This window comes from Lissotriton helveticus, chromosome 2_1 (assembly GCF_964261635.1).
Source record: "Lissotriton helveticus chromosome 2_1, aLisHel1.1, whole genome shotgun sequence".
NCBI classification, from domain to species: Eukaryota; Metazoa; Chordata; class Amphibia; order Caudata; family Salamandridae; genus Lissotriton; species Lissotriton helveticus.
The window spans coordinates 174,041,874-174,059,765 of NC_136059.1; the positions used below are offsets into that span (position 1 = coordinate 174,041,874).

The 17,892-nt window shown below is 43.8% G+C and overlaps 1 protein-coding gene across 3 annotated transcripts in view; it reads right to left on the reverse strand.

Moving 5' to 3' along the window:
• CNTFR (ciliary neurotrophic factor receptor) overlaps positions 1-17,892 on the reverse strand; it is an 883,959-nt gene that overhangs the window by 163,543 nt on the left and 702,524 nt on the right. For all 3 annotated transcript variants that reach the window (XM_078674690.1, XM_078674691.1, XM_078674692.1), the window contains 2 exons: positions 10,614-10,731; positions 3,915-4,081 (listed from right to left, as the gene is read on the reverse strand). In XM_078674690.1, coding sequence (XP_078530816.1) covers positions 3,915-4,081; positions 10,614-10,731 — 285 coding nt within the window. The remainder of the gene's footprint in view (positions 1-3,914; positions 4,082-10,613; positions 10,732-17,892) is intronic.

The following is a 17,892-nucleotide window of genomic DNA, read 5'->3' on the forward strand; positions in this document are numbered from 1 at the left end:
TTTTTACCCTGCTGGTGCTTCACAAAAAGTGACACAATGGCGGCGGAAAAGTGATGCAAGGGCTCATAAATAAGCCCCCTAGTGTTCTGTCTAGCTTTGCATAGCACTTGCTTCTCATTCGATGGCTTGCCTCAGTCTTTCCTTCCCCTGGAACATTGGCAATTTACTTGTGCCTTTCCATTGCTCACTTTTACGGAACCACCTTTTTCTTTAGTCTTAAGCACTCCATGAGTGGGTTTGTTTTCAGCTGTCTCTCTGATATGCTTCTTTTCTCCCCTCTGTGCTCCATCTTGCTGACTTTTGCCTGCTTGCTTCTACCCTCTGCGTTGCTTTCACAACCATGTTCTTCTCAGTGGTGTAACGAAACTTGAGGGGGCCCCCCTGCAAAGTACATGGAGGGGCCCCATTCTGGACTCACTCAGAAGCTCTCAGGCCAGGTGGAACTCCAGGCCCCCCACACTGTGGGCTGTGAGGACCTTTGTTATACCATTGGTTCTTCTCTCCCCAGCTCCCAATAGCGTGCTACTCGCGAATAAGCACTTCGACATCTCATCAGGGGCAGTACATGCAACTACAACACAATACAATACATAGCTTTCTCACTCTCACCTATTTCCTTATTTCGCCTCTGGACTACACATATCTCTCTACCCTGTTTGCTTTTCTTCACCTCCCACTGGCACCCTTTAAGTTGCCTCCATGCAACCCTCAACCCGGTGTAGCTTTCCCACCACCATTGCCATTTCTTCTGCCCCCTTCCACCATGTTGCTTGTTCCCCCATATTGCTCCCACCACTAGCTTTTAAAAAAAAGCTTTTGCATGTTTTTTTATTTTTTATTTGCTAATCCATTTCGGATCAGTAAATAAAATCAGTAAATAAAATAAAAAAGCCAATGTTATTTTGTATCTGCGCACATGCATGATACGCACACCTACAATGTGGCGTGGGAGGCCAAGTCATAGGCATTTTAAAAATCTTCTTTAGAAATGCTGCATAGCATAGGGGATGCATCGTATCACTAAAACCTGGTAGCACAGCCAATAAGTCCCAAAGGCGAGACATACTTGTTTTTCAGCTTATCTCCCATCATCCGGTCCATTCGTCCCAAATTGCAGGGTGGTGGTGAGGCTCCCTTGTACGGTCTTTATCACGCGAACCAGCTGCCTGCCCTTTGCGGTCCTTACACGCGATATCAAAAAACGGTAGTCAACAAGAGTCGCGCTTTTAACTCTATCAGTAATCCACAATCTGTCACCAATAGAGGTTGAACACACGCGATATCTGAAAACGATAGTTCACAAGAGTCGCGTTTTTAATGCTATCAATAATCTACTATCTGTCAACAAAAGAGGTTTTACACAAAATATCTGTGTTTAAAGCGTCACAAAGCTGTAGAACATCCTCACTAAAACTTAAGACACCTGTAGTCCATCACGCTGTCTACCTTTGACCTGGCTTACATACTTATTTTAGCCTCTTGATTTTCCAACTTTCTTTTTAAAAACTGATGAGCGGCATTTCTTGCCCACACGCGGTTTCAGCAGAGGATTCAGCAATACAACCTCATCTCAGACAAAGAAGTTAAAACACCAAGAACAGAAGTGAGCTCAGTGCATAACCCCTCTCTCTGTAGTACTTGAAAGAAGGCAGCATATGCTACAAGATGGTAGCGTCCTGAGGAAGACACTCCTTACGTGTCAAAACGCGTAGACAGACTCCATCTTCCATTCACATCACTCGAAAAGATATCCTCTCTTATCCAAAAACAGGATCTGAATTTAGTGATTATCGATTGTCAATAATAATTTTTTATTGCAATTTTTTATCTGTTATCATGTTAACGAATACTTTTCATCATCATTTTAATCAAACTTATTACATTCAAATTTTGAATGCTATTTCAGTGCTTTTTTGTTTATTATATATGCCTTTGTTGTCTCTTGAACTTTGCCAGCCACTGTATTTTGCCTGGGTTATTACCTTACTTCAGCTCCCTTGTACCTCTTCAGGCTCAAAGACTACCAAGGCTTCTTGCAGAAGAATCCTTGGCCTAGCTGGATCTTCTGGGTTCTTCATCTAACAGCTGATGCACACTGTTTAGGTAATTTAGACTATGCATTGGAAATGCTTATATTTCTGAGTGATGATTACTTTTTATTTTTTATTGCAAACATAAATAATGCTGCCTCAACGTGGCACGATTTTACTTGCAATAAAAAATAAAACGATAATAAAATTTCATTTAAATAAAAAAATATTGGTGCATCCTAGCAAATAAGGTCAGGTATATAAACGTTTTTTTTTAATAAAGATGTTCATTTGCATTTTTAAAACACTTTTGGAACAACAGACAACCAACAACAGCAGCTCTTGTTGAGAAGCAGGTATCCATCAAAGTATAAAATGTAAGTGTTCAAAAATCCACTTTGCCTATATTATAAATTGCACACAGCCCCATTATGGATCTGAGAATCAAGACAAGTGCTTCTAAAACCCAGGCAACCCTCCTCATGGAGGACTCCCTCTTCTTTTAGACTCCTTCCATTTTGACCATATTTTTGCATATTTCTCGGGGCAGCTGCAATCCATAAACCATTCCCCTCAGCCAGCAGCAGTCCACACCTCTGCACCACTCCTGAACGGTGGTTGGATCTTCACCAATCCATTGTATCGTAATATCCCGCTTGGGGAGCAATAGACCAAACCCGCGAGCGCCTGGAGCTTCAATCATCATCATAATCCTCCCGCTCTTCCATTAAGCCCAACAGGGCAACTTTAGGATCCAATAAAAAAACATGGCCTATCGCACCATTTAAATGATTGTATGTGGAGGAAGACCCCTGATAGGGCTGCATCATTTCCTCTGGAAACGTCCGCCCATCTCGTCCAGTGCCACATTTGAACACAAGTGCTGCCTTCAGTGACAGAAACCTACGTGTGATTCCCTGTTCCTGAAGAATTTACCGGGGTGGCCGTGCCGTTCCAGTTCTCTTGGCATGTTTGTGGAATGATCCTCACCAGTTTTTAATCATCGCAGACACATATATGATCCTAAAACAGTTGAAAACATGCTTTTCACTAGTCTAGGCAACTCATTGCCGCCTTCCCATCAGCAAAAGGATGCCCCTGGCAGAGGAGCACTTGTGAAGAGTACTAGCGTCACAAGAGGACTTCAGACACTGAGTATGGCCTTGAGGATCGGCTTCAAGATCAGTCGATGCCGGCTATAGTCACTCAAGTTGATCTATCACATGGTCAGTTACAAACTGCAAACCACTGACCGACAAACAGAATGGTTATATATAAGTTACAGGTTTAGGGAAACGTGAGCTCTCAAGCAGCTGTGTGCAGCGTGCTGTGGGGAACAACCTTTTACACTGCACGGTTAGTTGTGCATGGATCCGTGATAGGACCAAACACTTATTATCTGATATAGTTTACCATCTGTTCATACCCACCGAAGCCATATAGTAAATAGATAAACAATACCAGTCCTATACAGACTGACCTCACCTGAGCAAAGTGTAACTAAAACTAAAACCATCACACAACACCACAGCCTTTATGCACCTTTGTTACCTTTTGAACCACCACCCCACAATACCACAGGATATAAGAAAAGATGGTGGCTTAAAAGGAGTCACCTTAACTTCCCAAAACTGGGTTTGTACTTGAGACTAAATGAGCAAAGAAGTAGTGGATGGCATATAGGACCTCAAGATCTGCAGAAGCCAAAGTCCCACAAATACACACACAAGGCTACTGACATCATACACAACCTCAACAAGTTTCAGGTTATGTACCCAAGTCTATATGTATGTGTAACCAGTCACCTAGCTTCCTGCTAGATTGCCTATCCCAGTCCATGCCATGCACTTCTCCACTCAGAAAATTAAGAGGAAAGTTTCTTACCAATGGAGAACTCCTCAAAGCTGGTAGAAGCAGAGTTCCTCCCAAGAGCGTTTGTGACCACCACGGTCACCCGGTACTTGAGCGTGGAGAAGAGGTGGCTGTACTTGATGTGACACCTGTTCTTTGGGAAGCTGTCCCTCTCGCAGGGCAGGAGCTTGGAGCCATGCCTGTGGAGGCAAGCAGAGACAGAGGCTGTTGTAAAACGTGGAACAGTAGTCTGAAACTTTACTACATAAACAACCCCTGGAATTTTGATAACACAAGAGCAGTGGTGCATTTCTCGGTTTAGGAAAGATCATTTAATACAATTAAAAACTATTGACACTAATAAAATGCTAAAATGTAGATGCATAAACATTAACAAGCTAACAATAGAATTGATTCACAACGGCATTCTGGAGCACGTAAAGTGTTACTCATGTAGTACTCTTTTATGTACTCTTACATGTGTTTGTGAATTGGCTCCAAACATGCAAATTGGGAATTAAAGTGAAATATCCAGGGAATATTCATATACATTTAGTACAAGGAGAAATGATGGCATCTTCTTTGCATTTTTTACTAAAAGGGAGTTGGACTTTTCAGGACTGAATCACAAAGATACGTAAGAGTATGAAAACAGTACTCCTTCTGTACGACTTCCCAGACTCAAAAATGCTTTTCGCGAAAAAGATCCATTGTTTTTAACACAGGGTTTGTCTCTTATGATTCAGGAACAACTTCATTTCAGGTTGGTCACATTAGCTGAACGTACCCTAAGGAATGAAAGGGATTGGTGTGAAATTCACCCTGAATTTTACACACAGTTCACGTCAGTGTAAATGCTCAGAGACGCCATAAGGGTGTAGATATGAATTAAATTGGAATACACCACTATCAGATGTTCAGTGGAGAGTGAAATTAATGTTGAGACGCAGAAGCGAAATTGTTTAGTCCCAATACTCTCCGGAGTATTTTTGGAGAACATAAAAATTTAATATTGAACATGAATTTTTTGTGTGTATTTATTGGGAGAAACTGTGCATTTATATTTTCGTATTGTTGTGTTTAGATCTGGGAGTGAGAAGGAGTGTATCTTTCTCTAATCAGAGGCCGAAACACCGTTTCCTTTGCGTGAATCAATGGATTGATTCACAATGATATTTGTATATACCGGGGGTCTCCAACCTTTTCTGTAGTGAGAGCTACTTCTGCTCATGGAAAGTCCTGCTGAGCTACTAGCATATTTTATCACTGTAAAATGCTGATGATATGTATTCATATTACACTATAACCGCCCTAAGCACAATTATCAGTAGTAACCACCCAAAAATTCCAGGTGAAGTTATCAGCATAATGCTAGTAAAACGTTTACCAATATTAAATGCGTGTAATCAAGTAAAATTCAAATCGTCACATGCTGTGTGCCACAAAGGTTATTACTACAGCAGTAAGTCTCCCCAACTCAAATTGAATTAACATTCAGCTAACAACTTTAAAAGTGTTTTAGAATTGCAATATTTCGTCGTTCCATAGAATATTAGTTTTTGAAAATACACAAAATCCCTTTCCACTTTGAGAAATCAAACTCAATTTTCCAGAAGAAAAAACTTTTCTGAAAAAGCATAATTGTTTCCTTTAAAAATCAAATCAGTTTTCATGGTTAGAAAATACACAGTCCCTAAACATCAGCTTTTAGTTTTCATTGAGTACCGCCATGTAAAAATGCCTCTCATGGACAAATTAGGCTTCAAACACTCAGGTATTGGAATCATAGGCCATGCATCCTCATCATAACACTAAGAATGCCTTTGTTATGCCAATAATGCCCACTATTAAACTAGGGCTATCACTGTGCCACAGCTGGATGCACAACATATATCAGTTATAGCCATTGTAATGGAGAAGCGGTTGCCACTCTGTCAGGAATGGCTAAAAGCAGGCCAATCATGCTCTTAATATGTCAGCAAGTATGTAATTACTAGACTTGTATGCCCAAAATAGTCAAGGACGAAAATATTATAGCTATGGCACAATTATACCATGTATGGGCACAATTGCGTCAGAGATAATACTCTTATGATGGAGACCAGCATACATATTTGGCAGTCCTTGATGCTAGGAGTAGCTTTAAGGAATCAATGCTGTTTATTTGGGAAGGACACTATGTCACACACCCACATAAAAATGAATGTGATGCTTTTAATTTTCTGTGCCCTGGATGCATACTCTCTTCTCCTCAGCTCTTTGATTGATCATGCTCCCAACTAACACATTTTCACTCTAGTTCTTGCAGTCACACCCTTTGGTGGGTCAGCCCTGGTTACTGCTGCTACTAATCTTTGATGTCACACACAGTGCGGCTGATCGAGCAGGGCAGATAACATGGCCAATCTCCTTCTTAGGCAGATTTAAAGTGGATAAAGATGGTTCATCTGGCAGACCCATAGGCCAGCGCTGATGCTTGCACAAGCTTAAACACCCTCCTCATACTCAGCAAGACCTTCAAATGGACCCACCCCCCCCCCCAAATCCAGGAAGACCATCACCCATGCACTCATCACCAGCAGGCTGGACTACGGGAACACCCTCTATGCCGGAATCAACAAATCTCTACTCCACAAACTTCAGACTGTCCCAAAGGCCAGAGCCAGACTCATCCTCAGCATCCCACGACAAGATCACATTACCCAGCATATATGAGCTCTCCACTGGCTCCCCATCGAAAAAAGAGTGACCTTCAAGCTGCTCACACACCTATAAAGCCCTCCACAACACTGGACCCCAATACTTCAACAAAAGAATCTCCTTCTACATCCCCAAAAGAAACCTCCGCTCCGCTGACCAGGCCTTGGCCGAAATCCCCTGCATCCACAGAACTAGAACAGGAGGCTCACCCTTCTCCTACATCATGGCCAAGACCTGGAACGAACTCCCCCTCAGCATCAGATGAAGCCCCACACTGAAAGCATTCAGGAAGAGCCTCAAGACCTGGCTTTTCGAATGACCTGAGCTGCCCAAATCCCTCACACACACTCCCCCAGCGCCTTGAGACCCTCACAGGTGAGTAGTGCGCTCTATAAATCCCTGATTTATTGATTGATTGATAGGCCACCACAGTGTAAGTTTGAGTGTTATCAACAGGCCCTGCCATTGGTTTGGCTGTCTGTAACTTTTAAGGGTAATGAAGTGAGAAATGCTATCTTCTGTAATATACACAGAATCTCTGAGATTGGCTTGGTTTGGCTTCACCTCTGAGAGCTACTTTGAGGATGCTGGTGAGCTACTAGTAGCTCCCGAGCTACTGGTTGGAGACCCCTGGTATACTATCCATTATGGGTCCAATTCCACCAGTGATTCGCAAAATATACATCTGCACTCATGAATGAATTTATTCACACCTCAAATTCTGTCTACATGACAAATATTTACACCCAAGTAAACCTGCTCATAGAGGTGTCTTTTGTGTTTTCGGAATCTGAGAGAGTTAAAAGTTTCTAGGAGTACTCCTTAAACTCTTAGCGAATTCCAAGAAAGTCAGAATTGTTTGCAAATATGGTGAAACCTCCTGGTCCATTTCACAATGTAATTTGCACAATTATGTTCAATATGCATAAGCAAATGACTTGATTAATAAGCACAAGTTCCTGTTTTATATTTAAAAACTCTGCATTTACACTTAAAATCTGCTTTCTCATATAATATTACACCAGTATTGTGTATTACGTGAGAGTAAATCTGCTCTCGTGGGTGGTGAGTGCACTTTTCAAGATGAGGATTTCCTTGAAAGTTTGCGCACACCCACACACGTGTGAGGCTGTAGCTATAGATAATAAACTTTTTCTTGGCCCATTCTCATCCTAAGAAAGGTTGAGCATTACACCTGTTAAGAGCAACAGTAGGACCAATACCAAATGATAACTAAATAGGGAAGAGCTTCACAATTAATAGTGTTACAGTCCCTATGAAGAAAAAATACTAAAAGGTTTTAGAAGAGCTAATGTAGCAACACATGTAATTGACCATTATGTTCAATTACAAGTGCAACTACTTATAGCTGTGAGTTCACCTGGAAAGTAGTGTCTGTCTTTGACATTGAATAAACTCATAAACCTACATTTAAGAGTGGCTATAAACACACAGAGGCTGCATAGATTTTTTTTTACGTTGGTGTAAATTGTGTCCTGCCTCCATACGTCTAAATGTGTCAGGTGGAGTGGTGTGGCTCACTGGTTAGAGGCGGCAGACCCGGGAGCAGAAGTCGGCCCCGGGACCAGGGTTCAATTCCCGACGCGGCAGGGTCGTGGACTTGGGTTAGTGGACTCGATAATTCTCGCTTCGGTGCTTACTCTAATCAGGGGTTCCACTCGGCAACTCTGGGCATTAGCTTTCCTAATCTCCACAACGGCCCCATCAATTCCGGGGATGCCTGGCTCTACCTTGGGGACTCCCAGCAGGGACCATCCCACAGGGAAAGCCAGGACGGGTTCCCCAGAGTTATACAGCGCCAGGAAACCTATGGACGGGTAGCAGTGCGCTTTACAAGCTCAAATACAAATACATGAGAACTAAGTTGAAAGACATGATAGTCCTTTAAAACTGTCATCCCCCCTTTGTGTGCATGCCTGATCTTTTTAAAGAACGTTTTTTTCATGTCACTACCAAGATGATCAGTTTGCTCTCAGATTGGAAATGTTGGTTGCCCCCAGCAGTGACCGGGCAGTCATTGGTTCGCCTTGTGTTGTAACTCGGCCATTGAACAATAAGGGTCATGGGCTTTTCTCTCCACCTCATCCTCTTGGACAAGTTTACAGTCCCCATTATTCATTCATTCATTCGTCAGGTGGAGTTACCATGTCATAGACCTTTCCATTGTTTTCTACACAATGGTCCAACTTCCTCCGCGCGACTTCGCCGCTTGCTTGATCCTTCCTTCATTACTGATTCAGTCATAAGATCTTAACCAATCATTGAAGAGCTACAATTTTGGGTAGGAGTCATGATAATTTTATCTCCTAATGTGCACCATAGCTCCTTCTATGTAGCTTCCTAGCGCGTTACTGCCGTGTCTATTCTCTTCTCAGCTGCTACAGCATTCCTGGCTCAGGTGCCTTCGTCACATCTTGGGTCCCCACAGGTTGGCCAGGTATTTTAGCTTTTGTGTAATTTTTTATTCCACTTTACAACTAGACTGAAACTATTCCATGCTCCCACAATGCAAACACAAGCATGTGTTTTCCTCTCAGTAATTACTGAAATACAAACTTCAATCAGCAGACCTAAACATAGTCATGTTAAAATACACTTACAAAACTTGTTCAGCAGCAATTGGATGATTCAATCAGCATTTCATGTATTTTCAAGGCTTTTCTAGATCGGCTTGTCGCAAAACCTTGGTAATAAGGTGAGGAGATTTCTGGTGTAACTCTGAGATCCACCAGACATTCCCTGTTTCCTTCCTGGTGGATTCATTGTGAACCTGGCTCTATTTCCATGTCAGTACCGTCCTCGGTTTGTTACAGTTCAGCGTGTAAGGATATCCTTAAACCCGCTCACTCGTCAATCTATTATCCGAAAGGTATCAGTTGTGCCCACCACTAAGTACTCATCACATCAGGAAATGAGTGAGCTAAGGTTAAAACATTGAGGGGGAAGTCTCCAGGGCACATTTTGACTTTCTTCCACCATCAAGAAATACTTTCTAGAAGAGTGAAGCTTCCTTGAAGATATATTATGCACGTGAAGATTTTGCGCAAAATGACAAAGTAACATTCACCACTTTCCACGTTAAATGTGTCAGTGATTGGCAAGGAGGGAGGAACATGGCACAACAAGAACTGTCTTTCAGCTGTTAAGTTGGAATAAAGTGGTTTCCTTTGTGAACCATAAAAAACACTTCATACCACACTTCTGCCATTTCTAAGCGCTGTAAATAACAGACTTCACTATTACTCAATTGATGACACCCTCCTTACTAACCACAGAAGGCTGAGTCTGCCTTGCTAGGACAGAAACACACAAGGTTCAGATCCCTGGAGACTGCCATGTTAAGTGTTAGTGCACTTTTAACACCTGTGCAAACCTGGGTACTAACAAAAGATGGGGATGACAAAGCCAGAGGTGTTTATGCAGGAAAGCCATGGCTGATTGGTTTACTCACAGACAGGGCAAGGGGGAAAGGGAATATGGAGAGAGCAAAGTAAATGTACCCTCCCCTAGGTCCTATGGAGATGTAAACATCTCATAGGAAAGGCAGAGAATGCTGCATTCCCATGCTCATTTTCTCAGATGCTACTCTGGACCACAAGGTATGTGGGGCTGTCCTGGTGTCTGCCAGAAGGTTCTACTTTCCTTACCACCGATACCTCTTTACTGTAAGGACTCTTGTATTGTATTGTATTGTATACGGTTTTTATATAGCTCATGCGGTCACCCTGCGGGTATCCTGACTCTTACACGTCGTACACATGAATCCTAGCATGGATAAAAATGTAAACAGTGTGTTGAGCTGTTTCACCAATGCTGTGAGTCTAGTAACGAGAAAGGAGTTTCTCTGTTTGTTTGGGGAACTCCTGGGGTAACATGAAGGTGCAATGTTTGCGACTTGTCACCTGCCCAAAAAGAGCTGGATGAACCCTAACAATCCAGTGGTTTTTCTTTCAGCCAGACTCACAGAAGTCAAGATGACGCAAAACACTGGACGCAGACCGCGGCACTTACGAGACACTGATGTTGAAGCTGTTGGGGATGTAGGTGGGGTTCGGCATGTGCCAACTGCAGTAGAAGGACTTGGGGTAGTTATTGGATCGACACATCAACACCGGCTCCTTGGGGGGATCTGAAACAAGAAACAGAAGAATGACTTAAATGGGTTATGCCATCAGCATGCCTACTACTAGAGCTAGTATGCACTACAAGAAGCAGACCAGTGAGCAAAAAATAACATCACTACTCTCCTGTAGTTATTTACTACAATCTAGTTCTGACATCAGAATGTCTGCTAGAAGAGCCAGCAGGCACTGAGACAAGGGGGGGTCATAGGGCAGATAAGGACAGCACTACTCACCTGTAACCATGTACTACTATTTAGTTGTGACATCAGAATGCCCTCTACTAGAACCAGCAAACACTGGGACAAGAAGCTGAATGAGGAGAGAATGTGACAAGAAGGTCATAGAGCAAAAAACGTCATCACTGCTCCATTGTAACTATTGACTACCGATGAGTTGTGACATCAGAATGCCTGCTACCAGAGACAGCGGGAATGTTACAAGGGGGTCACAGCTCAAAATGACATCACTGCTCATCTGTAACCATTTACTCTTGTTGAGTTGTGACATCAGATTGCCTACAACCAGAGACAGCGAGGAATGTTACAAGGAGGTCATTGAACTCAAAATGACATCACTACTCACCTGTAACCATTGACTACAGTTGAGTTGTGACATCAGAATGCCTGCTACCAGAGACAGCGAGGAATGTTACAAGGAGGTCATTGAACTCAAAATGACATCACTACTCACCTGTAACCATTGACTACAGTTGAGTTGTGACATCAGAATGCCTGCTACCAGAGACAGCGAGGAATGTTACAAGGAGGTCATTGAACTCAAAATGACATCACTACTCACCTGTAACCATTGACTACAGTTGAGTTGTGACATCAGAATGCCTGCTACCAGAGACAGCGAGGAATGTTACAAGGAGGTCATTGAACTCAAAATGATATCACTACTCTACTATAACCAATGACTGCTATTGAGTTGGGACATCAGAACGCCTGCTAGAAGGACCAGCAGGCACTGAGACAAGGGGGTCATTGAGCAGAAAAGGACAGCACTACTCACCTGTAACCATTGACTACTGTTGAGTTGTGACGTCAGAATGCCTGCTACCAGAGACAGAGAGGAATGTTACAAGGGTATAATTGGGCAGAAATGGACAGCACTACTCACCTGTAACCATTTACTACTGTTGAGTTGTGACATCAAAATGCCCTCTACAAGAGCCAATAAACACTGTGACAAGAAGGTGAGCGAGTAGAGAATGAGACAAGCAGGTCATCGAGCAGGAAACGCCATCACTGCTCTGGAATCCATTGACTGCTGTTGAGGTGTGACGTCAGAAAGCCTGCTATCAGAGACAGTGGGGAATGTTACCAGCAGGTCATTGAACTCAAATTAACATCACTACTCTACTATAACCATGTACTAATGTTGAGTTGTGACGTCAGAAAGCCTACTACCAGAGACAGAGGGGAATGTTACAAGGGGGTCACTGAGCTCAAAATGACATCACTGCTCATCTGTAACCATTGACAACAGTTGAGTTGTGACATCAGAATACCTGGTAGAAGAGTCAGTGGACACTGCAACAAGCAGGGAATTGAGCAGCAAATAAAACCCATGACAAGCTCTTCAAACCTCTTTCTCCTAAAACGTCTTCAGGGCCATTAACTGCTAAGCAAATATTGCATCTAATGTGATAACAGTTCACTGTTGGGAGTTCAGTAGAGCAGGGCAGCCATCTCTCTGCCTGTCAGCACACACTTAAAGCTCAAAGGCGGCTTCTAAAGAGACCACGTGAGTAACAAGTGACAGGCTGATGGCACAGTGTTTATTTACAGAGTGGGCATTCCATATGTTGTCTATACATCCGCAGGTTCAAGGTCTACCCGAGAACGCATCATGTTTCAAGGGGACAATGTGGCAGAATCTGGCGGTGTGACCAGGTAGCATCAGGGCCCCATACTATGATGGATTTAGTTTTCAGAGTAAGTTTGACATTTAAAAACGTCACTCTATGGGATCGGGGGCGGACTGTTATCCAACAGCATCACGTGACATGGTCAAAAACAAACTCTCGGCAGCATCCCTACGAGGCACCTGATGAAAAACTACGTCAATCAACAAACTATCACAGAAAATCATAATAACATCTGCTGCAAAAGCAACAATATTACACCGTGAAATCTTAATAATGATTATAAATACGACTCTCCGTCCTCTAGGCTCTAACTAGGGGTATGTAGAATTGGATGATATTTGGAATACGACGGGTAAATTGCAACTGAGAGAAAAACACCTTCCTGTCTCTATATACGTCCCTCGATCACTCTCTTAGCCTTCTCGCTACCTCACAACCGTCTACCTCACCTCATTCCTCTCTGATTCAAACCTTTATAACTCCAACTAGCACAGCTCTCTCTGTCTCCCTCTCTCTCTCTCTCTGTCTGTCTCTCTCTCTCTCATTAGCTAACCTCTCAGTTCACCTTCAGATGTGTATCTCTGTTCCCTCTTCCTCAGCTCTCTTCCTACCGTACTCATTCTGTACTAACTCTCTTTCTCTACCACCCCCTCTTTTTCTCCATCATTACCCCTCTCATCTCTCTCTGCTCCTCCTCTATTCCAACTCACCACCTGTTACCTCTCCCTCTCTTTATACCTCTCTCTCACACGCTTCTGCCACTATCTCCCTCACTGTACCTCACCCTCACCCCCTCTTCCTATAATTGTCTCTCTGAACCCACTCACTTTTCTTTCTCCATCTCACCTTTCTTCCTTGCGCCTCTACTTCACCTCTTTCCACTCTGCATTTCTACTCCTTCTGCCTCCTCTCTCCCTTCGCCTCTCTACTCACATTACTTGGCCTCTCCTTCTAGGCCTCTTCTCACTCTGCTCCACTCTCTGCCTCACTGCGCTCTCTTTACCGCTTGTCTCTATACTTCTCAATACCTGACCCCTCTACCTGTCTACCTCTACACCCCTCTGCCTCCACCTCTCTGTTACTCACCTCCCTTTCCACCCCACCTTTCTCTCTCCTCCACCCCTCGGAGCACCCACCCCTCTCCCTCTCGACCTTGCACTCTTCCTACCTCCAGCTCTCTCCACCTTCATCTGTGCACCTCATGTCCGCCTCTTCCTGTCTTTCTCTGTCTCCCTCCTCTTTCTCTTTCTCATTCTCTGTACCTGTTTTCTAGCTCTCTTGCCTTTTTAACTTTACCTTATAACTGCCCCTACCCCACCAACTCTCCGGCTAACTTACCTCTATCTCCCTGCCATCTCCCTCTTTCGTTCATCACTCGCTTTACTTCTCTGCTGTTTCTCTCTCACCCTCCCATATCTGTCACTCAGCTGAGCAGGTGTCCCTGTCTGTCCACAGAGGTTCACACACAGAGGAGAAGGGCAATGCCCAGGAAAAGATTTAAGGAGAAAGTAACCACAGTTCACCAGATGGACAGCGGGGATCACTGACATAATATGGAATATACAAATATAGAATTACCAAAATATCGAAGAAAAATTACAGAATGCAAAAATATCGAATTCCTATCTACAAATAGGTAAGTACAAAAATATCGAATCAAAGATATAGTTTTAAAAATATAGTTAGTCAAAATATCGAATTTTATTAAATGTCTTAAAAGTAATTTAAAATAATGAAATAATAAATATAACATTTACTATTACCACTCCAGTGAGTGCAACAGTAGGCAAAGCGTTGGATAGCGTAGGGGTAAAAATTACTATTCCCACTCCAGAGAGTGCAACAGTAGGGAAAGCGTTGGATAGCGTAGGGGTAAAAATTACAATCCCCACTCCAGAGAGTGCAACAGTAGGGAAAGCGTTGGATAGCGTAGGGGTAAAAAATACTATTCGATATTAAATTACTTACCTTCAATGCGATATTTTTCACCACTATATTCTGTCCATTCGATATTTTGTCCATTCTATATTTTGACTTCAATATTTTGGTAATTCTATATTTTGAATTCAATATTTTGTCTTGTTACCGGACAGGGGCCATCCTTTGAGCGGTGTTGTGGCCTTCTCTGGCAGGGAGAGGCCAAGTTGTAAAGGGAGTTACATGTGAATACGAATCCATGACATTTAAACCTACAATTACAAGTTGTAGATGCATATGTCTTATTTCTGATGTTATACTCTAGTTCGCCAGACTTTCACCACGTCACCCTTACAGCATCTTTCTTCTACTGGGAGAAACAGACGGGTTGGATACTGAATTCCAAGTAAATAATGTTGTTGCAAGACAAAAACATGTATTTCTTAGTGCTAAGAGGAATGGTTTTATCAATGCTTGTTCAAGCATCCTTTTTGATGCTATTCTGATGCTAGAAGCTTCGGCAGCTTGAACCTTCTGGTTTTGTGTGTCCCCTTTTCAGAAGTTTAAATGGATAATACAATATTGTTTGGCATCTTGAAGGCATGAAATTGCTGAACATTGGTGATAAATTCAAACTTGTTGCAGGTAGGGGGGCCCCCAAAAAATGTCTCTGTCAGGATCACAAAAATCACTCAGATGCATTGATTAAGGGCAGACCGTCGTCTCAACCCGCACCACCACGGCTCTTGGAAACAGAAGACCGCAGGGCAGTGGGGATTGGAGATTATTTCTCAAAGGAACATCAAAAGTAAAAATGTACTGTTTGAGCTACACAACAGACATATATCTATTTTATTGCACCTCCTTGTGGCTGCTTCATTGTTACTGAATGAGTGATGGGAACTAAGGTGAAATACAGTGTTATGACACAGATGCAACCTGGCAGGGAGACATATTTGTGATTCATAAAATACTGATGCATTTTTAAGACAGGGACATGCCTGTCATCCTCTGGGCTGCTCATTCTGAACCAGCAGCCCCCTTCTGGCAATCCAGATATCAAGCATTTCATGAAATGAATTAATGAATTATTTATTTTTGTGGATTAAAAATCCTTTGTGCTTCAAAGCACAGCAGAGCCAGTCGGAGCGAGTTTTAGAGAAGTGATGGTGGGGGAGAAAGAGGAGAGGGGAGCAGTGTGTCAGTCTGAGTTCTGGAATACTTATGTGATGTGATTTTATGTTGATTTGTATAGCGCACTAATCACCCATGGGGTTATCTAGGTGTTTGAGCAGGTTTGTGGTTCTCAAGATACGAAGAGCCAGAACTTCCGCTTCTTGCAGAACTTAAGTAGTGAGGCGGAGGCTGTGACGTGTTGAAGGAGGTCGTACCATGCCGTGGGTGTGATATTTGTAACAGAAGTGCATTGGCAGAGCTGAGTGTGCCAAGCGCTAGGCTCGAGGAGCGCGCACTTAGGGCCCAGCCTCCCGGCTCCTCGCCACGCCCAGGGGAGAGTAGGCAGCCGGCTCGCCCGATGGGCGACCGGCCGGGATCCATTTATGGGTCACGGGTGACGCGCGTCAGGTGCGGGAGAGGACGGAGACTCGGGCCTATTTAGGCTCTGGGAGTTGTGGTCCCGGTCTCTTTCCTCCCCTGCGCAAGTAGGTCTGTATGTCGTGGGTGTGATAGTGGTAACAGAAGTGCATTGGCAGAGCTGGGTGTGCATTAGGGTACAGCGAAGGAGGAACGTTCAGAATGGTGAGCATTGGTGAGCAGTGGGTACCAGAGTAGGGGTTTTATGGCAGCAAGGAGTGTCTAGAGGAAGAGGTGCATGTGGAGTGCTACAGGAGAAGTAGGGGCATTGTATCAAAATTGGACTGCTTTGGTGGAGCTGCGCGTGAGTCCCAGTATTGTGGTAGTGTGAGTGAGGGGAGGCAGTGAGTGCTCTAGATTCATGCGTATCAGTGCATTTGAGTGAGGATCAGCTGGTGGGCCAACATTAGGGAATATTGTGGAAGCTATGTGGGGATTCCCCCTGTGAGAGGTGGTGGCATAGTGTAAGTCACTATCTGACCTGCATTGCTACAGCAGTGTGTGCTGTAAGCCATGCCTGACCTGAATTGCAAGAGCAGTGTGTGATAGAGCAGAGTGTGGTGTAAGCCATGCCTGCCCTGAATTGCAAGAGTAGTGTGTGTTAGAGCAGTGTGTGGTGTAAGCCATGCCTGCCCTGAATTGCAAGAGCAGTGTGTGCATGAGCAGTGTGCTACAGCAGTGTATGGTGTACGCCATGCCTCACCTGAATTGCAAGAGTAGTGTGTGCTAGAGCAGTGTGTGGTGTCAGCCATGCCTGACCTGAATTGCAAGAGCAGTGTGTGCTAGAGGGATGTACGTTAGTACAACGCGATCTTTTAGATCGCGGTACTTTACAACGCTGCCTTTACAATGCAAGTCGTTATAATGACTTGCGTTGGTGTGCGTGGATTGTGGATTATTATAATTTTATATTCTAACTAACACCAGCCCACATAACAGTAGGGAAGGTGTTGGAATATAAAATTACAATATTCCAGATACAACAGCGCCATCCAGCGCAAGTCGTAGTAACGACTTGCGTTGTAATGGCACCGTTGTAAAGGTACTGCGGTGTAAACACCACGTTGTAAACAATGTGCCCCGTGCTAGAGTAGTGTGTGCTAGAGCAGTTTTTGCTAGAGCAGTGTGTGGTGTACAACATGCCTGACCTGAATTGCAAGTGCAGTGTGTGCTAGAGCAGTGTGTGCTAGAGCAGTGTGTGGTGTACAACATGCCTGAACTGAATTGCAAGTGCAGTGTGTGCTAGAGCAGTGTGTGCTAGAGCAGTGTGTGGTGTAAGCCATGCCTGACCTGAATTGCAAGAGCAGTATGTGCTAGAGCAGTGTGTGCTAGATCAGTTTGTGCTAGAGCACTGTGTGGTGTACGCCATGCCTGACCTTAATTGCAAGAGCAGTGTGTGCTAGAGCACTGTGTGATGTACGCAATGCCTGACCTGAATGAATTGCAAGAGCTGTGTGTGCTAGAGCAGAGTGTGGTGTAAGCCATGCCTGACCTGAATTGCAAGAGCAGTGTGTGCTAGAGCAGTGTGTGGTGTAAGCCATGCCTGGCCTGAATTGCAAGAGCAGTGTGTGCTACAGCAGTGTGTGGTGTAAGCCATGCCTGACCTGTATTGCAAGAGCAGTGTGTGATAGAGCAGAGTGTGGTGTAAGCCATGCCTGGCCTGAATTGCAAGAGCAGTGTGTGCTACAGCAGTGTGTGGTGTAAGCAATGCCTGCCCTGAATTGCAAGAGCAGTGTGTGATAGAGCAGAGTGTGGTGTAAGCCATGCCTGGCCTGAATTGCAA